The 23,006-nt window shown below is 35.6% G+C and overlaps 2 protein-coding genes across 4 annotated transcripts; both read left to right on the forward strand.

Moving 5' to 3' along the window:
* The first annotated feature begins 8,395 nt into the window (after positions 1-8,395).
* LOC132057171 (uncharacterized) lies at positions 8,396-21,516 on the forward strand. Of its 3 annotated transcripts, none has more exons than XM_059449637.1 (8): positions 8,396-8,567; positions 8,651-8,769; positions 15,731-16,019; positions 17,640-17,884; positions 17,976-18,191; positions 18,470-18,586; positions 18,688-19,101; positions 21,258-21,516. In XM_059449637.1, exons 3-8 carry the CDS (start codon positions 15,734-15,736, stop codon positions 21,273-21,275), a joined length of 1,296 nt encoding a protein of 431 aa, XP_059305620.1. In that variant the 5' UTR covers positions 8,396-8,567; positions 8,651-8,769; positions 15,731-15,733; the 3' UTR covers positions 21,276-21,516. The 3 variants fall into 3 exon arrangements, with proteins under 3 accessions (XP_059305620.1, XP_059305621.1, XP_059305623.1); XM_059449638.1 differs by having other exon boundaries at positions 21,261-21,516; XM_059449640.1 differs by lacking the exon at positions 17,976-18,191 and having other exon boundaries at positions 8,397-8,567.
* On the forward strand, positions 11,547-15,445 carry LOC132057170 (uncharacterized). The gene is made up of 4 exons (XM_059449636.1): positions 11,547-14,010; positions 14,094-14,399; positions 14,474-14,561; positions 14,650-15,445. The coding sequence occupies exons 1-4, from the start codon at positions 11,804-11,806 to the stop codon at positions 15,391-15,393; spliced, it is 3,345 nt and encodes a 1,114-aa protein (XP_059305619.1). The 5' UTR covers positions 11,547-11,803; the 3' UTR covers positions 15,394-15,445.
* Positions 21,517-23,006: the final 1,490 nt, after the last annotated feature.

The raw sequence follows: 23,006 nt of genomic DNA on the forward strand, positions 1-23,006 counted from the left end.
TTTGATGTGTATGTTGAGTTTATAGGAGAAAATTTCGGAAGTATTCAATAAATTTTTAAAAAATTTAGAAATTTTAGTATATAATGACTTTGAGGATGAAAGGGAATTAATTATAGTGGATGGTTGATACACATTTATTTTTCATTTTTTAAACTAAGGAAGCAAGGAAATTACAATGACAAAAAGAAGAAAAAATGACACATGCAATATTATTTTGTGGATTTAGGGCAGACTTTGCACTTTTACTTCATTCCTCTTTATTTTATAGTCTTTTTTTTGGATTATAAATAAGGAGAAATTTGAAAGTATTGATATTTGTTCCATAATGAAAGGAAAATGAATTTAATACTTATATGCACATACTAAATGTACAAAGTTGAAACCGTACTACAGTCAAACCTCTCTATAATGACAGCGTTTGTCTGGAAATTTCATTGCTACTATAGTGAGGTGTTGTTATGTATGTATGTATGTTGGCATTTGATGTTTAGATCTCATTTAGCTGTTATAAATACAAGTACGCAAACGATTATTTTATGTTATAAAGGAAAACAATATACTTGTTAAATTTAAAATCTTAATTGATTTTCATATTTCATTAATTAATAATTAGAAAGATTAATAAATTACTAATAAATCCATAATTAGTTGTACCATACCAATAAAGAATTAAAATCTCAGGAATATATGCATTTAAAATTAATTGAGAATTTAAATATTTCAAGTTTGACATAAGAATTCTACAATTGTAGGTTGTTTCGTAACTAATCTCTTAATGATAATATAATGCTTGAATTGATGAAGAATTTTGTCCAAACTTTCAGCAAAAAGGGATTAAATAGCTTTCCCTTGAAGGTTGTCTAAAAGCTTAACAGTTGACTGCTCTATCTTATCCCAAGTAGTAGTAAGTTGAGGCTCTTCATCGACACTTCCGTTATCACTTTCTTTATCCGCTGTCTCTTGAAATTTACTATGTGCATGATATTAATGATGATTAACATGAATATTTTAATATTTTATTTTACACATAATACATTTCTTACAAAATATTATTACATAATATTTGAATATGGTTATTATGGAGAGGTAATTTTACAAAGAGTGTACCGCTATAATGAATGACACCGCTGTTATAGGTAGAATGCTATTATGTAGAGTAAAATATAACATGAAAAATCGGTTCTGAACAAAATCAGGCCGTTATAATGAAATGTTGTTATAATGAATGGCAATTATAGAGAGGTTCGACTGTATTTCTTTAAGTTATAGTCATATGCGCGTAAGGAGATCATATTTTCTTGGTTATTTTCTTTCTTTACATGGTTCTTAAGGGAAAAAAATCACCTTTATTAATTTATTAGGCTTGAACTGAAAAATATTAAAAACAATTGTTTGAAATATTATAGTATGTGGCTATTATATAGTTAATTAGTTAGTTATTGATATTTTGATCCCCACGCGAAGCACGAATAAATGACCTAGTTATTATTAGGAGCGCACAACCCAGGCACCATGTAGCGATTGGTAGGCGATGGCTATAAAAGCTAGTTATTAAGAATAAAATTGGAACTTTTAGTTTAATTAATTTCTAAATTTAGAAAAAATATTTGTAATAGACTAAAAAAAGAAATAGAATTACATAAACTGAAATTGATAGAGCAATAAGTAATTAGTCAGTGCAAATCCAAATTTAGACGAAGTAACCAATTAATATAGTTTCTCCTTTTTCCTTTGCCTTCCCTCCAAAAATCAAATTTGTGTCTCACTATTTTAGTTGAATTATTTGTTCGTATTAATCAACTTACCATTGGACAAACCACCTTATTGAAGGTGGAGTGTATCAATAAGAAAAGTTGCCCCCTTTAGCAATATCATATGACAATGTAGAATTCAAATGCAATTAAATCTAACTACTCTTTCCCCTTAGGAGTGAAACTTACAACGTCTGAATTTCATAGCCTTGGCTATCTAGCCTTGGCTATCTCCTTTCAGTCGACTGATCGTACTTTTTATGAATACGTACCTAAATTGTATCCTGGTAGCTAAAATTCATCACAATCATCTTCAGATCAAGTGTAGGAAAATCTCTCCTGATTTTAAGTTTTCAGCAACGAATTCTCTTCCCAAAACAATTTCAAAACTTTAAATTAAGAAAAGAGCATAATTATAATCCAAAAAAAAAAAAAAAGAAATTGGGTGATTCTATTTCAAGATAACAAACTTAACTTTTGAAGCTGAAACTGTGAAATTATTAGAAGATAGAGAAGAACAGCCACAGAATCACCACCATTAGCCATCACTAGAGGAGTCACCAAAAAAGTTGCCTACTGTTGTCTGCAACACCTCTTTCTGAAAACACAATCAATCTTCATCCAAAAACACAGATGAAATCCTCGTAACTCAACTTCTAATTCGACCCCCATGGCAATTCCTACTGTCAAATTCCAACCACCAGCACTCACCCTCACAAGATATATAGGGATATGTAGTATGCATATCCATGCATATTTAGCCTATTTCAGAGTGCTTCGTCATGCTTTCTTTAGTATTTTGTTGTGGCTTCTTCACTTCCGTTACTTCTTTTTCCTGAACTGCTTTTAAAATGTTTTTCCTTGAGCCGAGGGTCTATTTGAAATAGGCTCTCTACTTTCCAAGGTAGTGGTAAGGTCTGCGCACACACTACCCTCTCCAGACCCCACTTGTGGGATTAACTAGGTATGTTGTTGTTGTTGTATCCATGTATATTAGGTATATCCACGTGTATATCCCTCCCCAATACCAATATACACATTACAATACAGATATAATCTATTTATACACATTATATAATATTCGGAAAAGGCTCAAATATGCCATCAAACTATCGAAAATGACTCATCAATAGTTTGGCTCATTTATGCTATCGAACTATCGGAAATGGTTCATTTATGCCACTCATCAATAGTTTGGATCATTTATGCCATCGCCCATTACCAAAATAACTCATCCATGCCATTTTTCATTAACACCGGTTTTATAATACCATATATGACACGTGGCCTCCAATTAGAGGTCTACGTCGTTTAATTAAACCAACCCAATTTTAAATCCCAAATTAATAAAAAATCCGACCCATACACGCTACCGACCCACAACCATAATCTAATTGGAGGCCACGTGTCATATCTGGTATTGTAAAACTGGCGTTAATAAAAAATGGCATGGATGAATTATTTTCGTAACAGGCGATGGTATAAATGAGCCAAACTATTGATGAGTGGCATAAATGAGCCATTTCCGATAGTTCAATGGCATAAATGAGGCAAACTATTGATGAGTGGCATACATGAGTCATTTCCGATAGTTCGATGGCATATTTGAGCCTTTTCCGTATAATATTTACACTTCATAAATATTGTGTTTATACATGTGTATACACGGAGTACAATCATCACACTTCCACCACAAACTCCTTCACTGACATATCTAAGTCACCATTTTCCCTAGCGAATTTCAATGATAACTATGAGACTCACCCCCAACTAATTTTAGTTCAAAAGTTTTGAGCTGATATAACAACTTATAGAAGCCATTGATGTTCAAAAGTTCATTAGTTCATAATTATCACTTACATAAGTCATTAGTGTTCAACATGTTTTCCCAATGAATTTTTGTTCACCTACATCTACAGAAGCCATTGTCGTTAGAGGAGGGGGAAACAATGATTGTTTGAGCTTCTTAGAGAGAGAAGAAATATAGCTAATAAAATGAATAATTTAGGGTTGACCAACTAATATTTTTAAGTTATCGGGACTAGGGTTATTTTTCTACCATAGGCTTGAACATGCTGTTAATATGGTTAATTCTTCATTTTAATGCTACTGCATGTACTTACATAGGAAAATTAAAAAATAATCTTGAAATTTACTGCCTTTATCCCATTTTAAATGTTGTTTTACTCAGACAAATTCTGTTACAAATAAGTGCGTTTTGAAAAGATATTAATTATTTTTTATCTATCCATGGTCTAATAAATGATTTTATATAATTATGTTAAAAGTTTCTGTGAAGTTGAGAAGATATTCAAGTCAATTCCTACTCAAAAGCGGAAAGAAATAAAAGAAAACTTTTTTCATTGTTGGTTTTCGAGTGTGATTGGGATTTAGATCCTTTCTAGGAAAGGATTAGACCTAATAATATAAATACATGCTAGCTAGGATTTATTAAGTAGGACATAACATAAAGCCTAAGAGTATTCAATCTTGTAACTTACTTTCTCCCTTGATATTAATAAAAGTGTCGGTCGTTCTCCGTGGACTAGGATCACATCGATCCGAACCACGTTAATTACTGTGTTTTTATCGCTTCCGCGCTAACAATTGGTATCAGAAGCCTACAGGTTGTGAGATCTGGGAGACGAGGAGACTATGGCATCTATGAAGTTTGAGGTAGCGAATTTTGATGGGCGAAGTAATAGCTTTAACATCTGGAAGATCAAGATCCTGGCATTATTACGGAGAGAAGGATCGGTCTATGCTTTGGACGGCTCGTATACCAAATATACGAAAGAGGTCGAGAAGCAAAAGATTGAGATGGATGCGTTTAGCGCAATTCAATTATCCTTATCAAACAGCGTGCTATGTGAAGTCAGTACCGGGAAAACAGCTGCGAGTTTGTGGAAGAAACTTGAAGATCTCTACCAGAAGAAACCAGTAACAACTAAAATGTTGTTAAGGCAACGTTTACACACCTTCAAGATGAAGACAGGTAAAAATTTATAGGATCATCTTGATGCTTTTAATAAATTGACTATGGATCTTACTTATGCTGATATTAAAGTCGGGGATGAAGAACTAGTGTGCACTCTACTGTTTTCATTATCACCGACGTACGAAGACATATATCACTAGCGTACAAAGATGTAGTTAATTCAATGATGTACAGTAAGGAGGTGGTCACGTTGCAGATGGTAAGACATGCATTGAATTCGGATGAATTAAGAAACATATCAACAATGGTGAAAAATAGGACCATGGTAAGGGTTTGACGGTCAAAGGTCACTCGAGCCAAAGAGGGAGAAGCGAATCAGTAGCTAGGTCAAAGTCTAGGAAAAGGGTGAGTAGGAAGGATGCTGAATGTTGGGGTTGTCATCAAAAGGGTCACTTTGAGAGGGATTGCCCGAATAAGAAGATTGATAAAACAACAGCCAGTGCATGTACGGTTCAGGTAGCTCAGACATCTGGAGAAAATTATGTGCTAACTGCTTCAACAGATGACATTCAGACAGCTAAGTGGATTTTAGATTCAGCTTGTACCTTTCACATGTGCTTAAGAAAAGATTGGTTTAATAGCTACGAGCAGACGAGTGGGACTGTAACGATGCAGTATGTGAAATAGCAGACGAGTGGGACTGTAACGATGCAGTATGTGAAATAGCAGGCATTGGTTCAGCCCGTATGTCATGATGGTATCCTAAGAATATTGTCTAATGTTCGACATGTTCCTGATATGAAAAAGAATCTGATCTCTCTTGGTACTCTTGATAAGCTCGGATATAAGCATACGGGTGAAGGTGGAATCTGCAAGGTGACCAAGGGTTCTCTGGTCATGTTAAAGGCCAAACTGGAGGGTGGTCTTTATGTGCTTATGGGCAACACCATTCTAGGTATTGTGAATACTGCAACCTCACAGTTACCAGATGATGACAAGGCTAAGATGTGGCATATGAGATTAGGTCACGTGAGCGAGAGGGGGTTGGCAATTTTGAGCAACCGAAACCTTTTGAAATGTGAGAAGATTAGTACACTTGATTTTTGTGAGCATTGTGTCCTTGGAAAGCAGAAACGGGTCAACTTTAGCACGGGCAAGCATAAAATCAAAGGGCTACTTGACTACATTCATTTAGATTTATGGGGTCCATCTCAGGTTCCATCCAAGGGTGGAAAGAGGTATCTTCTTACTTTTATTGATGATTTTTCATGCAAGGTTTGGTTATACTTCTTAACGGCTAAAAGTGATATCTTTGAGAATTTCAAAAATTGGAAGACATTAATTGAAAATCAGTGTGACAGAAAAATTAAGTGTCTTCGAACAGATAATGGCTGAGTTTTGCAATGAAAAGTTTGACAATTTCTGCAAGATTCATGGTGCATTGAGACATAGAACTGTTAGGCATACACCACAACGGAATGGAGTACCTGAAAGGATAAACCGCACTCTTCTTGAGAAAGACGATGTATGCTCTGTAATGCTAAGGTGCCTAAAGAGTTCTGGGCGAAAGCAAGAATACTGCTTGTTATGTTGTTAATCGTTCTCCAGCATTGGCGATTGACTTCAAAACTCCAAATGAGGTATGGTCAGATAAACCGTCTGATTACACATACTTTAGAATCTTTGGATGTCCCGCATATTATCATGTAAGTGATGGAAAACTAGAACCTAGAGCTCAAAAAGGTTTATTTATAGGATATGTCGAAGGGGTAAAAGGATATAGAATATGGAGTTTAGATCCTCTTAAGTTTGTAATCAGTAGAGATGTTACTTTTGATAAGGCCTCTATGCTTGATCCTGGAAAGACTTCTATTGAGTTTGCAGGACAGAAAGTTCTTACAACAGAAATGGTGGGGGAAAATGTGAAACTCACCAAGCAGGAGAATTAAGTGAGTCAGGTGGAGTCAGATAATGAAAAAGCTCACATAGTAGTACCTGAAGGTTAACCATACAGTATAGCTACTGGAAGGGACAAACGAACTCCGAAGCCTAATCCAAAATATTATCCTCAGCCTTCGCAAGCTAATCTTGTGGCCTATTCATTAGCTACTACCGAGGAGGAAATAAAGGATCCGAAACCCTCAAGCTATACAGAAGCTACTATGTGTGGTGAAGCTGATCAATAACGTTTAGCCATGACCGAAGAGATGGAGTCTCTGCACAAGAACCAGACATGGGAGTTGGTGAGTCTACCAAAGGGGAAGAGAACTATTGGTTGCAAATGGGTCTTCAGAAAAAAGGATGGCATTCCGGGTGTAGAAGATAATAGATACCAAGAGAGATTGGTTGCTAAGGGATTTTGTCAGAATGAGGGAATCGACTACAATGAGATTTTCTCACCAGTCGTGAAGCATAACTTATTTTGTTTGTTACTAACTTTGGTTGACCATTATGATTTGAAGCTTCATCAGCTTGATGTCAAGACTGTATTCTTACATGGTGAACTTAAAGAGGTGATCTTCATGAATTAGCCCGAGGGTTTCCTTATTGAACGAAAAGAAGATCAGGTTTGTCAATTGAAGAAATCTTTGTATGGTTTGAAACAGTCACCACGACAGTCGTATAAGAGATTTGATGCGTTCATGATTATTAAAGGTTTCTGGAGAAGTAAATTTGATAGCTTTGTGTATCACTTGACAATATATGGTAATCCAAATATTTATTTACTGTTATTTGTTAATGATATGCTTATTGCTGCTAATAGTATGACAGAGATAAATGATTTGAAGAAACAGCTAAGCACAGAGTTTGACATGAAAGATTTAGGTAAAGTTAAGAAAATCCTTGGAATGGAGATTCATAGGAAGAACGGTGAGGTACATCTCTCACAGAAAAAGTATATGGAGAAGGTAGTTCAAAGGTTTGACATGAATAAATGTAAACTCGTTACTTTACCGTTAGCACAACATTTCAGCTTTCTTCTTTGATGGCGCCACAATCAAAGAAAGAGGTGGAGTACATGTCAAAAGTTCTTTATTCTAGTGCAGTTGGCAGCATTATGTATGCTATAGTTTGCACTCGGCTTGATATTGCTCAGGCAGTGAGTGTGGTTAGTCGATTCATCTCTCTCAGAAAAAGCGGGAAGCAATTAAGTGAGTGTGGTTTTTCGAATGTTGGTCTAATAAGATGAGAAATGAAGGCTTCTTGGTCCTTGGTTATGTGGATTACGATTTTGCGAGTAATCTTGATAGAAGGAGATCATTGAGATATCTTATAATTTACTCTTTGCGGGTAGTGCCATAAGTTGGAAGGCAACTAACTTTTTGTGTCTCCACAACAATAATAGACATATAGTGGTTGACTACAAGAAACAAGATTTATTGTATGAACATCTAGTGGCGACGCGGGATTACAATAGTTACATATTCGTGTCTCTTGGCAACAAATAATGTTCGGTATTGCAATAGAGACTAAATATTTAGTGGCGAGCTATCATAGGTCGCCATTAATAGGTGTCGCTAATTCTGTAATTTTCCATTCCCGCTAATACCAAAATTTTGCCTCCATATTTTTAGTGGCGACTTGTAAATAGTCGCCCCTGAATATCCTTTGTGGCGACCTGGTCGCTCCAAATAGTCTAATTAATTTAATTTTAAAATAAAAAGAAAGTGAAAAGTAGAAAGTAGAAGCTTATAGTTGTCTTTCTTCTAGTTTATTCCTCCATATCTGTACAAAGTTTTTCTCCTTCTCACTTGAAAATTCTTCAAATTTTCACTACTCAATTCGCTCAAATCTCTTAAATCTGTATGCTAATACCACAAAATGTGACCATATTTTAGAGACCCAAAAGCCCTAAGTAAAAATTGTGACTCCATCAGGTACGTGCTCAAATTCCTTTTCGATGGTACATATTTTTGGCAAATTTCACCTCCATTTCTTTAACCCATTCGAAAATCTATAGGAATCGAGTTATCTAAATCGGAAGAAAGTTCAAAGTTAGAAGTTTGAAGCTGCAAGTGTTTGAAGTTGTACGAAGTTTCGAAGTTGTTTGGAGTTTTGAAGTTGTTCAAAGTTTTGAAGGTACCATTCATGTTTATCCCTATTTTTATTTTTCATATTTTGTCGATTCTCGATCTTGACAGTCATTTTTGAGTTATCTCTTTCAATGGGTAAGCTGGAAGTTTCTTTTTGAAATTCTAGGCCTTTTGATGTTATTATTGTGATTGGATGTTCATATTACATTGGGTATTTTGAATGTAGTGATTTATGCAGAGAAAAGAGCTTCTTTTAGATTAAATTTATCTGGGTTTTTAGCTTTGAAGATGTATTCTATTGGTTTTCAAGTATTGAGTTATAAGAAATTTATTGAAGTATTTAATATGCAGAACATGTACTTTTTTTTCTTAAAAGAGAGATTGGTAAAGGTAGTTTTCTTTGCTGCTTTATTTACTTCAGCCCAATATTCTCTACTCTTTGGATTTTTTGTGTGTGTATGTGTAAGTTAGTAAATATGAAGGCAAACACGAATCGCTGCATTTCCCCTTCATTTTTAAATGTTGATAAAGCAGTTAATGTCCTTATTTATATTTTCAAATATCCCGAAGTTGCATATGCAGCAAACTAGTTATTGATTAAATCGTATTGAGTTTCGAAAAGGCTGTATTCATGTGATACTGCCTTGTCAAGAGACTCCCTGATGTTTAAACAATGTACGATACTTTTACATGATCGAAAGATCAAATAATCTCATTCTTGTGCTTATTAGATAATATGGACGTTATAACTCGATTTGTGGTGCATCAGATGAGTTTGCGGTTGACAGTTTATTAAATGTTGTATACGCTGAAGTAATGCCGTGATTTTGTTCAAAAACTAAGTATTGATTTCCGATTCTTCTTGTACATTAAACAAGCTCGAAACAACGGTTTTGGTTTTTAGAGATAGAATTTAGCATGTCCTAAAGAACACTTTTTAGTGAGATCTAAGCGAACGATTTGGTCATTTCCTTGGAGGTAATAAGATTTGGTATAAGCATTTTTCTTTTGCATTTAGTGAACAAATATAAAAGCCCTCCTAGTTGTAGAAGACCATCTCTCTTGTTTGCATAATTTCATTTGAATACCGGTAGATACTTGTTGGCATGAGGCTTGAAAAGATAAAACATGTATCTCGTTTGAAAGTTTGTTTTTTCTCTAACAAATTCGCCTCTTTGTGTGTTTACTTGTGATGATATCCAAGTCCCGATCAAAGTACTCGCATTGTCTTTCTTACTCAAAAACTTTTTCCATCACTTCTTAAAAGCTGTCATGTTGCTTTTTTTTGGCTAATTAGATGGTTGCTTTTACCTAGGATCTTAACTTTTGTTATTAAACAAAGTTTGCCGCACTCGAGATTCTAACTTAGTCATGTTTTTTGTTACAAGCAAGCTGGGCAAGTCCTGTATTGTTGACACTTTTTTTTTGATGAAATAATTGTTATCATTAGCATCAGGCATCAAGAAGATGCAAATTATAGGTAAAGTTAGAGCTACCTAGTAGCTTCAAAAGCAAAAATCACCTTGTTAGCTTTCTACAGTCAAAACAACTATCTTAAATACAGTGAGCTAACAAAGTCCAAAAAGTTTTCATGTGAATCTACAGGGGAGACATTTGCCCAACTAAATAAATACAAAAGACAGTTTGCTTTCAAGGTTGGTGTTGGGGTTGATAATCCATCAAAGCATCTTCTATTCCTCTCCTTCCATATGCTCCAAAAAATTGATGGAGGTATCATTCTCCAAATGTTCTTGATGGTGTTATCAACCCTTCTATGCTGGAAAGACTCGATAGCATTCTTGATGGTGCGAGGCATAACCCAACGATTCCAAAAAGTGAATAACATGTTCTAAAAATATAATGTAAATCTACAATGAGAAACAGATGGTTGTTGGTTTATTCCCGTGACACATGTAACATCTATTAGCCATATGAATTCCCCTTTTCATAAGGTTGTCCAGTGGTCAAGCATGCCTCATAAAGAGCTTAGTCCAATAAAACAGATAGTTTGGTTTTTGTTGATTAGTTTCCAAGGAATAAATCGGTAATTCCATTTTGTTCCATAATCATTTTATATCCTTTCCTGGGAAAGGTGTATCCGCCATCACTTGCACCTCCCCATTTGAACTTGTCCGTGATATGCTCATTTAGTAGGATGTCGTTCAATGTGGCTTGAAACGACTAGATCTTCAACCTCCCTAAGTTTTCTTGAAGATTCCTCGGTGTGATGTTTATATGTGCCCAATCTTGTTTTGAGTGATGGTAGAGTCGGGATGACAAGCAATCGAAAAATAGCGGGATAGTCATGTCTTAAGGTTGAGTTTCCCAGCCATTTGTCCTTTGTCTTTTATATATTCGCCGACCATTGCCTCGCCAAAAAGTGATGATTTTCTGAGAACTCTCCCCATAGCCTGCATATATATGCTTCCAAACTCTATTGTTGACACTTGTTTGGGATAAGATTATCACTTGCATAGCTTTTGCCTTGCTAATACTGTTGTGAACTGCTGAACCTGGAGATTCTTGCTGCATTTTAATTACCATTTGAGCATAATAACTTGTGCATTTTTGAAAGGTTCAGCTAGTCTACTAACTCGTGGCTCTTTGTTGTTTGCTATGAACTATTGCTACTTTGATAAAAACAAATGCTACACTTTGAGGGGAATTTTTTCTCTTTGGTTTTGTTCTGTAAAAAGAATAGATACTACATTCGATAGGCTTGCCATACCTGTGGTTTAAATGGCCACCATGTTTGGTACATGTTGTTGTCCTTTAAAGAAAACATTGGCTGCACTTGGAGTTATTCTAGTGGTTGCTGTATATAGTTGCATGATTTATTGATCATATTCCTCGTAAATTATATTAATCACAATTATTCTTCTGATAATTGGAATGCACCTCTCATATAAAGTAGAGTATGTTTTAGTTATGAATATATTAATTTTTTAAATATGAAGTTTATATTGACTTATTCATGCTGACGCCTTTGCATAGGCCTCTTCTTAGACTTTTCCACTTTGTTTATCATTATGAAAAATCTAATTAATTAATTTATTCCTTTTTTTGTTGAAAAATAGGAAATGGATAAAAGTTGGTTGAATATTAGGAATAGAGTTGACCAAAGGTATAGAGATGGAGTAGAAAGCTTTCTTAATTGGGCATTCAGTCAACCCGGGGTGAGCACTATTATTCGATGTCCTTGTAAAGGGTGTATGAACACCGTGTTCAAGCTAAGGATTAATGTAAGAGGAGACTTGTTGAACAAGGGCTTCTGGAATTCTTATAAAGTGTGGGACTTGCATGGAGAAGTGTTAGTTAGAGTTGATGATGAAGTCGAAGATGATAGCATTGAAGAGGATAATATTACTGAAATGATTCACGATGCTTGCGGATATATGAATGTGGAGGATAATACTAATTCTTCTGAGGGCAATGAAGAGCCAAATATGCATGCAACAAAGTTCTACAAATTGTTAGAAAATGCTCAGACAGAACTTTATCCTGGTTGCACAAAAGTCTCAAAGTTGTCTTTTGTTGTTAAATTACTTCACTTGAAGTGTCTTAACCATTGGAGCAACAAATCAATGGATGAGTTATTGAGCTTCTTTAAAGAAGTTCTTCCTGAGGGGTCATTTGTACCCAAATCTTTTTATGAAGCGAAGAAAGTTCTTCGTGACCTAGGCTTGGGGTACACCAAAATAGATGCATGTCAGAATGATTGTATTTTATATTGGCACGATTATGTCAATGCCCAATCATGTCCGAAGTGTGGTAAGTCTAGATGGAAGTCAGAAGGACACAAAGGCAAGAAAGTAGCTCATAAAGTATTGCGACATTTTCCAATAAAACCAAGGCTTCAGCGATTATACATGGCAAAAGAGACGGCAAAGAAGATGAGGTGGCACAAGGAAGAAAATATTGATGATGGTGTCTTGCGGCATCCATCCGACTCAATAGAATGGAAATCTTTCAATGAGCGTCATCCTACTTTTTCAACTGAGTTAAGAAATGTTAGATTAGGTTTAGCAAGTGATGGGTTCCAACCTTATGGGAATATGAGTTCCAATCATAGTATTTGGCCTGTCGTACTAGTTACGTATAATTTGCCACCATGGGATTGCATGAAAAATCCATATTTCATGATGACACTTCTTATTCCAGGCCCTAAGTGTCCAGGCAATGATATTGATGTATACTTACAACCAATGATTGAAGAGTTGAAAGAACTATGGGACGGGGTGGAGACTTATGATGCACACTCAAAATCTAATTTTCTTATGCGTGTGGCTCTCCTGTGGACGATTAATGACTTTCCTGCATATGGGAACCTTTCAGGATGGTCAACCAAAGGCAAGCTTGCATGCCCTTGTTGCCATAAAGACACACAATCAGTTTCCTTACGTAATAAGTTATGTTATATGGGTCATCGTCGCTTCCTTCCCATAAACCATCCATGGCGTAGAAACAGGGTGTTATTTGATGGGAAAGTGGAAATGGGGGCTGCACCTAGCCCTTTAACAGGTGATGAAGCACTTATGCAATTACAAGATTTGGGCAATGTGACTTATGGTAAAGTGCAAAAACGAAAGCGTAATGTTTCTAACAATGCTTATAATTGGAGGAAGAAGAGTATCTTTTTTCAATTGCCTTATTGGAAGAATCTTATGTTGCGACATAACCTTGATGTGATGCATATAGAAAGAAATGTGTCCGATAATATTTTATCAACTGTGATGAATATGGTTGGAAAGACAAAGGACACGTTGAAAAGTAGATATGATTTGGTGGACCTTGGAATCAGGCAAGGATTGCATCCAATTGAGGATGGGGACAATATTTTGTTACCGGCGGCATGCTATGCATTGTCCCTACAAGAGAAGTTGAAGGTATGTGATTTCTTAGCTAATTTGAAGGTTCCAGATGCCTTTTCATCAAACATTTCAAGGTGTGTTAACATACTTGAGAAAAAGATACATGGATTGAAGTGTCATGATCATCATGTATTATTACAAGACATTTTTCCAGTAGCTATACGTGGTTTGTTGCCTAAGGAAGTCTGTGAACCAATTATAGCCTTAGCCAAATTTTTCAAGAATCTATACTCTAAGTGCTTGACAATTGAAGATCTTGATATCCTAGAGGCTGAAATTCCTATCATATTGTGCAAACTTCAAATGGTTTTTCTTCCGGCGTTCTTTGATGTCATGATTCATTTGACAATTCACTTGGCAAGAGAGGCAAAGCTTGGTGGACCAGTTCAATATCGGGATATGTACCCTATTGAGAGGTAACGTGTCTTTCTATAATATAAATGCCACATATTTAGAATATCATATTCTACAATTATATTAATCAGAAATCTATATATAGGTATTTGCGAACACTTAAGTCATATGTACGCAACCTAGGTCGTCCAGAAGGTTCAATTGCAGAAGGTTATTTGGCAGAGGAAAGCCTCACGTTTTGCTCACGATATTTAAAGAATATCTCAACCAAGTTCAATAAACCAACTAGAAATGACGATGGATCTAGGTCAAAGGGTGAGATGTCCATCTTTAAAAACAGTGGGCAACCAAAAGGTGCTGCTACAGATAGCATGAAGCTACCTCATGATGAGTTCAACCAAGCATGCATGTATGTGCTTCAAAATTGTGAAGAGGTGTCGCAATTCTTGGAGTAAGTCTCTTATTTATTCCAAGATAATTTCACATTGAGACAATTCAATTAATCTTCATTAACACAAAATGTAGGGAATACACGAGAGAGATTGAAAGTCAAGGATCAATGAGAGCTCATAGGATGCATAACAATGAGTTTCTTGATTGGTTTCGTGCACGTGTAGGTGTTTACTTAAATGACACTTTACTATTAGTGTAATTATCCCAAGGTGTTATATTGGTCATAATAGTGTTGTTTGTTTCTGTAGATATTTGTGTTATCTGCACAAGGATGCGCAAATGATGATCTCATAAGCTTAGCTGTCAGTCCTGACCCATTGGTTCATCGATATTCAACATTTATGGTGAATGGATTTAGATTTCAAACAAAAGAGCTTGTGAGAAAAACACAAAACAGTGGAGTTCTTGTTAGAGGAGATGATTCAGACCCTAATAAGGAGTATTATGGTGTATTAGAGGACATTTATGAGTTGTCTTATGTGGGGAACAGGAAAGTTTACCTATTCAAGTGTCATTGGTGGGATGTGGCTCGCCTAGGAAGAGGATATAAAATTGACAAATATGGTTTTACAAGTGTGAATACTCATTGTGCCTTGAATACAAATGAGCCATTTGTGTTGGCGTCTCAGTCCGAGCAAGTCTTTTACTTGAATGACATGGTCAATAAAGATTGGCTTGTTGTTGTAAAGACAAATCCTCGCGACCTTTTCAATATTCCTGAAGTTGAAGATGAAGCATTACTTAACGAAGAAGTTTATCAACAAGAGGAAGTTGAATGTAATATTTTGCGTACCAATGACCAACAAACTGAGATTGAGGTGTCTTTACATAGGGATGATATTGAACCACAAACTGTTTTGCGTACCAATGACCAAGGAAATGAGGAAGATGATTTCATTAATGACAATGATATAGATGTATCCGAGAATGAAGAAGACGAAGAAGAGTTACTTGATGATAATGATGGAGAGGACAATGATACATCCTCTTGAAGATAAAGAAGCAAAAACTGATGATATAGATGACTACATCTTGTTTTGAGAAGTTCTCTGTATTTTTGTTCTTATTAGGCTGACATGAAACTAAAAACCAAGATGTTTGTAGCTTTAATTTTATAGATAGAATCAGTGTTTAAGTAAAACTAGTGGTTTACTCTTAACATTTTCATCAATGAAGGTACAGTTGTGAGCAAAATGTCTCACATTTTTATAAATGATTGATTTAATATTTTGCTTAATGAATTGATATTTTCTCCAACATATAAATATATATTTTATCATCTTTAATTTCTGATTATGATACTTATCCTTTTTTAATCTGATGTTGCAGGAAATGAGAGGAACTGGACGAGGTAAAAGCGGGAGAGGCGGGACAGGCTGTGGACGTGGCAATTTTCGAGGACGTGGAAATTCTGGAACGACGTCTCAACCACAAATACAATCAATAGGGATTAACGAGGTACCTTTGGAGATAGGACAATCAAGTAACCCAAGTCAAGGAACTCTACAGTCCGGACAAATATCATGTAACCCTCTCCAAAGAACATCTCCAGAGACACAATCATCAAGGAATCTAGAAGAAAATGCATGCCCCTCTCCAGAGGCTGAAAATGGTGCAGGTTAGTTCTCTGTTATAGTCCCTCGTAAAAGGAGAATGACCTATTGTAAATCCTCCTTTAGGGTAGAGGCGGCTTGGAGAATGACCTTTGATTAATGGCAAGTGCATCTACGGGCTTTACCGTTAGAGCCAAGAATCGTATAAAGAATTTGGGGTTTAAGACACATACATACATACGTGGTTTCTCTCAGGGTTTTATATTTTCCCATGAACAAAGACATTCATCATCACATAACAATTATTATGGGGTAGACTTATTTTCCTGATCCTTTTCAAATGCTTATTTCTTCTCAGAATTATCCGTTAAATTTTCTGATCTTGAATTGTTTTGTTGCTCTATGGGATTCTTTTTTCATGGTGATTCTTGGATATGAATGTAGACGTAAATTTGGTCGCTCTAAGGTGGGGTTGTTCATTTTTGTTTGATTTGTTTCTTAAATTGATAATGTTACAATCTTTGCCTAAGAACTTGGTTTGCTTGGAGAGAAAAATCTCGCTAAGATTAAAGAAACCGTTTATTTTGAGAATGACTTGGTAAATTTTCATGGTTTGTGTTTTTTATAAGGTTTCTCTGAGATCGAGCATTCTTTGGATTCTTCCGTCAACCTTTTACCTTTCGTCCGAATCGGAACATCTTGTCGTGAACCTTTATTTTTCTCGTCCTCATTTCTTGGATCCAAAAGCACATTGAAAAGCATTACAAGCCATCAAGAGCATGTGTTATTTGGTTTTCTTACCCAAAGGGAATGCAGAAACGAGCTAGAACCAAATTAAGTATTCAAAATGTACATATTTCACGTAAAAAACCACATTAGCTTTAAAAAAGCCAAGACGAATCCATTCTTTAGCCCAACAAATAAATGAGCACAAGAAAACCAACAAGTAAGAACATAAACTTGAGATTGCTATCTCGCTTGTACTTTGTCTTGAGCATTACGAACATGTGGCCCGTGATATGCGGGAGTATATCCAAATGGGTAATTTGATGTGGTAGGATACGTCGGAGTTAAGGGGAAATCCATGAAACCGGAAGCTCGAGAATCGAATCTTTGATTCTTTGTGGAAAAAAATCCTCCCAATCCTCCCATATGACCAAGTCCTCCATGATTATGAAAATTATTTGGTTCGGGTTGAAAATCGTGTCGTTCCCGTGTGTCTATTAGGAATTTCAAGGCCGGGGATTGGTTTTGATGCGGGATTAGTAGAAGTCCTTCCTCTTCGAGTGTCTCGTTAAAATCGGTTATTAACTAAATATGTGCTAAGTCTAACTTCGAGTGTCAAGGTTCTTCCTTCGTATGCCATCTCTTTACTATCTTTCTCTTTTCTTCTAATGCCATATTGAAGGCAACCACCAACCATTTCATGACACTAATGCTAATAGTAACTTTTCTCATTAAATGTACGCTAGCTTGAACCGTCGAACCATACTTCTTGAACTCGAATGTCTCCCTGTAATGTCATATGATTTAAAATCTGCATTGTAGAAAATCTTATATTCCCCCATATCTATTGAAATTCCGGCCAGAGCTGCCGGATAAATTCACTCTCTTTGTTAGTTAAGACTCTTTGTAGCTGATATATATAAATCACTAGTGATGATATATTTTTTTTTGCTTTGCAGTTTCTCGCATCAATAAAAAGAGAGGAAGGGGAAAATATAAATCTAAAACAGTAGATATAAAAACTAAGTATGGAGGAAAAATCACAATAATGATTCCAGATGACATTGATAGAGCTGTGGGTTCCGGGGCTAGAGATATTGTTAATTACTCTGGTTTGATCATGAGGACCTATATCTCGTTCCGAGAGGGAAAATGGCAAAAGATTGTTTTGAAATACGGAGAAGCAATGTGGTTACAGGTCAAGGTAACAAATTACTGTCAATATTATATTTCCTTTAGATTCATGATTTATTCATATGATTATTATATCAAATATAATGTTACAATATGTTCAGAACAAATTTGAAGTTTGTGGCGGGCTGCGAGAGCATAAGTTGCAAGGCTTTGTGATAAGTAGTATGCAAAGGCTTTTTAGAGCATGGAAAGCTCGATTGCACACTGATTACCTCCGTTATTCTACTGATGAAGAAAGATTGTCTCATCGACCTGAGGATGTTCAGTTGGAGGACTGGAAATACCTAGTAAAGTATTTTGGAAGTGAGGAATTCAAGGTAACTTAATAACCAGTATTTTGGAAGTTACGAAATACAAAGTGTGTTTACTCTTTGAATAAAGTTATCCTAACTCTTGGCTTATTGCAAATTGTCAGTGAGAGAAACAAAAGAAATAGGGCAAAGCAAATAACTAAGCATGCTTGTGGTACAAGGTCTTTTGCAGAAGTAGAAGAATCTACGGTGAAAATACTATTGTTCCCCTATTATAACATATAATGCTTTGTTATTTATATATTTATCTGCTTATAAATTTTCCCTATAAAACTATATTGTAGAGAGATCCGGTTTCTGGAGAAAAGGACACACCAGATAAAGTGTGGGAGATCCAACATACACATAAGAATGTTAATGGAGAACGGGTGTGGTTGGATTCAAAATCCCAACAAATTCATGTAACTCCCTAAAATCACTGCCTTATTATCTTTCCATCATATTACTTGCTACTTTCATATGTTTATTATGTCTTGGTGTAAATGATTATGCATAAATGTAGGGCCAGCTTCAGCAACTTGTTGTTGAACAACAATCTGAAGAGGTTGAGCATCCCATGACTAGAGAAGAGATGTATTCATCCATTCTTGGTCAGAGATCAGGCTATGTTCGTGGTTTTGGATATGGAAAGAAGCCTCCCAGAAAGACTCAAATGCAGCAGGCAAACATAGAAGCTAGCGTGTCTTCTGCGATGGAAATTATGCGTCAAGAGATGCAAGCTGATATGGACCGGAAGTTCCAAGAAGAACTGAACCGAAAGTTGCAAGAAGAAAATGAACAGATGGCTATCGACTTAAAAAGAGAGATGGAAGAAGATTTGCAAAAAAAATTGGAAGAGGAGCGTGCACACATGAGAGGAGAATTTGACAAGATGATCCAAGACCAAATGGCTGCTTTCATGACTAGAATTCTACAGGTACTTGCTCTTGCTCCTTCTTAACAAGTTTTCTCCTTTCCTTGACAATTCTTCTTTCTTACTTTTGAAAACTATTTTGTGTCTTGCTCCATATAAGTTGTTGGCTAGTTCCTCTAAATCTGATTTTCTAGCAGAATTTTGTATTTCGCTGCTACTAAAGTTCTGTTACAATTTCAAGTTGCTGATTTTAGAAGTAACGTTCCTTCTTCTTGTCCTTTCCGATCGTTTAATGTGTTGGTTTATTAAAAGAGGAGCAGTTTTTCCTGTGTTTCGTTAAATTTTTTTTTTTTTTTTTACACCAGCAGCAACAAATGCTGCCTTTATGCACACCTTGTGGCAAACACCTTGTGTACCAACAGCAACAACCAAGGCTACAAAGTGGCTATGACATTGGTGTTTTGGATATTTCCGATAAAAGATAGATAGAATGCTGCTGCTGCCCTATTCTAACTCCCCTACCTGTTACAAAAATCCTTGCAACATGCAATCCTTGGGTCCAACCTCCTACTCACACACCCTTTGACAGAAAACGGACCTCTATCATAGGTGGTTTTGTTTTTTGTTTTTTTGCATAAACACCAGCTGTTTTTTTTTTTTTTTTTTTGCATAAACACCAGCTGTTACTGCATAAACAAATTGCTGGTTTGCAGTCTTCGGTAATGTAGTTTGTAGTTTTGCCATATTCTAATTTGTCTCTAATGCTCTTGGAATGGGTTGGATTTAAAAAGGAAACTTGACTAATAACTTCGAATTTATGAAGAAAGAAGATATTAGCTATGTTCGAGCCATCTTTGTGGCATTTTGAGCCAATTTGTGGCTTCATGCAAAACCGGAGAAAAGGTGTTCTTTGCTATACATAACCCAGCCGAACCTCGCATCTTGAGGCATGATTGAAACGGCATTTGTAACCCCATCCCAAGGCTATACATAGATGTTGTTTGTGGTTCTTTGTTTCCTAGGATAATCTGGTTCATTTTGAATGTGTTGATCATCGGTTCTTTTTTCTTTAAAGAGCATTCCTATGCCATGATGGAAGCCGACTCTCACACTTTGTGTGATTGAGTTGATGACTTTGGTTCAAAGAACACACGGATGCCATTTGATTCTCACGCGTGTGTGTGATTTGTCTCTAATGCTCTAGGCTGGGTTGGCTTAAGTCATTGCATAAAAATGAACAGGTTACTATACCTGATCAAGGTTTCTGTGTTTAAACAAATACTACACTAGACAAGGTTGTTGTTTTGATAGCTGCTGAGCCTTTCTGATCGTTCTGCTGGTGTGTTATGTTGGCTGAAACTTGAGTAAGTTTGGTGTTGTTCTTGCACTGAAATGACTGCATTTTGTTAAAAAATGAATGCTGACATCGCCGAGAATTTGAGTTAAGATTTGGTTGGTTCTCTGCATAGCCTACACATACTAGAGTACTCTAGTTTTTGCCTGCTGAAACTGTGGTGCTGAAAGCCTGAATTGAAAACACCGAATTGAAAAAATTGAAACTGAACCGAAGTAGCCAAACCGATGTATGAGAAAACCGAACCGAAGAACCGAACACCCACCCCTAGATTTAAGTGTGGAATTTCTCTAGCGATTGTTACTAGTTGAGGTTATTTTCTAGCAATTACCCTTGCCATATTTTTTAGAAATTACCTTAAATTTAAGTGATGAAATTGATGGAAAGAAGAAGCATATATACCAACTTGATCCCATAGCAATTTTGGGAACTGATAGACCCGTCCTATATGTACACCGCTAGTAGGAACTGATGTATATGTGCAGGTTTAGATTTTGTAACTCAATCATGATATTTGATACTAAATTTTAAATTTTGATGAGTATTGCATGGATATTAAAGATATGATAAAAAATATATTGCCATGATGGTATCTATTAGGATTATGTTACTCTATAGTTAGGCCTAAATACTTTTTCAATTTGGCTCATATTATCTTATACATATTTCTTGGATTTGCTTTCCTTGGAACTGAGTTACAACATGGTACAGCCATCTTTTGGTAAAGTAGATGAAGTATGAACCTTTATCTTTATAAAGTGTTGGAACTATTATGTCATTGAATTTTAGATTCTTATGTGCTCTAGTTTATTATTAGTGTTGGATTATGAGAACTTTCAAAGTGATCCCGTGTTTTTTTTAATAGCAGGGACAAGGTTCTTAAGCAATGGGGCTGCCAAAAGAGGAGCTTCAAGGCGTCCAATGAAAGTTTTTGATCATATGTAATATGCATACAATGGAAGTTTTTGCTTTTGGATCATATGTAATATGCATACAATGGAAGTTTTTGCTTTTGAATCATATGTATATGCACACAATGAACCGAAGTACTATATATATGTACGTAATATATATGCAGTTGACTTTTAAGTAATGAAAGTATTTATAATATTCGGCTTTGGAATGCTTTTGTTGTTTGTTATTTGTTATTGAAAACATTTAGTAGCAGTATATTAATTTTAGACAATTCAATTGTCTATAGTAAATCTTCAGGATTTAATTGTTTTTGGCTATTTTTATTCTTGCTAAAAGTTGTTTTTCAGCAGCAAGATAAATGTTGTCACAAATGTTAGTAGTTTTTGTGGCGACTGTCCTCGCTCCTAAAAGTAACTTTTTAGTAGCAAGATTAAATCTGCCACTGATAGTACATTCAGTTTGTGACGACAAGAGTCGCTACTAGTAGTAATATTTAGTAGCGAGGACAAACTTGCCATTGATAGTCTATTGAGTTTTGTGGCGACCAAAGTCGCTACAAAATATCACTTTTTAGTAGCGAGATAAAAGTTGCTGCCGATAGTTCGTTTGTATTGTGGAGTTTTCGAGTGGATTGGCTAATAGTATAAATACATGCTAGCTAGACTATGTCGCCACTAAAGCTTTTATTCGATATTAATAAAAGTGCCGGCCGTTCTCCGTGGGCGACCAAGCCAATATCTCGTGTTGTAGAAGGTTATTTTTTTGTGACATGCTTGCTTACCTTTTGTGGCAATATATGTCGCTACAAATAGATGCTTATTGTGGCGACTACCTAATCGAGCCTCTAGCCAAAAGAACTAATACCGCCAAATATGGAGCTTCGCACTGTGCGAACTTTCCGTTACTTAAGTTTTCCAGGCTTGGTTATCAAAGTAGCATGTTTACTGATATATTTCAAATCTAAATATGATACCAAGGCAAGTGATCTTCCCGATTAAGTTATGTGTGTTGCACTATTTTGATATCTTTTTGAATACATATTAATATTAAAATACTGGAAAATTTCTGTTTAAATACACGTTTTTCCAGAACATGGACATGCGGACTATTATACATGTAAGGCTATTAAATCACTACGAGCATAGTTATGATAGTAATTACTATATGATTATCAAGTGATATAGCCACAATTCTATTGCCAATGCTATGATCAAGTACTTATGTGGCAAATGATCAGTAGCACACTATTCTCATTTGATTTATCCTTTTAGCAATTTATTAAATTACTATCTATCTTTTGTTTTCAATTTATTTTGGAGGCTCATTATGACTAAGATTTACGTTTACAACCACCCGAAGTGGTGATATAGTCATAGTTCGCTTAAGACTTAAAGTTACGCCTATGACCAGCAGAAGTGGTAATAATTTCATAGGCTTATTGTGATTACAACTGAAGATATGTTAGAGAAAATTCTCTACATTATATGTATGCCTCAATGTGCTCCTAAAGTAGCAATATCTCAAAAGAGGTTCTAAGCTATCATATTTTGATATGCTTAATGTTGACACCCAATTTCGTCCCTCCTTTATTCTAATTTATTTCCTGGAGTCAAGCTAAATTTATTAACGAGCTAAATATTTTATTTTCACCACTATTTTTATTTTCTACTACTATTTACTTTCATTACTTGATCACAAA

The sequence above is a fragment of the Lycium ferocissimum genome, chromosome 5, assembly GCF_029784015.1.
Source record: "Lycium ferocissimum isolate CSIRO_LF1 chromosome 5, AGI_CSIRO_Lferr_CH_V1, whole genome shotgun sequence".
NCBI lineage: Eukaryota > Viridiplantae > Streptophyta > Magnoliopsida > Solanales > Solanaceae > Lycium > Lycium ferocissimum.

Bases quoted from the DNA above. Each gene is read 5' to 3' on its own strand.
- LOC132057170 (XM_059449636.1), top strand. From the start codon at position 11,804: ATGGATAAAAGTTGGTTGAATATTAGGAATAGAGTTGACCAAAGGTAT. The intron at 14,400-14,473 runs GTAAGTCTCTTA...CACAAAATGTAG, and splicing joins GAGGTGTCGCAATTCTTGGA to GGAATACACGAGAGAGATTG. The intron at 14,562-14,649 runs GTAGGTGTTTAC...TTGTTTCTGTAG, and splicing joins TTGATTGGTTTCGTGCACGT to ATATTTGTGTTATCTGCACA.
- LOC132057171 (XM_059449637.1), top strand. From the start codon at position 15,734: ATGAGAGGAACTGGACGAGGTAAAAGCGGGAGAGGCGGGACAGGCTGT. The intron at 17,885-17,975 runs GTAACAAATTAC...CAATATGTTCAG, and splicing joins CAATGTGGTTACAGGTCAAG to AACAAATTTGAAGTTTGTGG. The intron at 18,587-18,687 runs GTAACTCCCTAA...GCATAAATGTAG, and splicing joins CAAAATCCCAACAAATTCAT to GGCCAGCTTCAGCAACTTGT.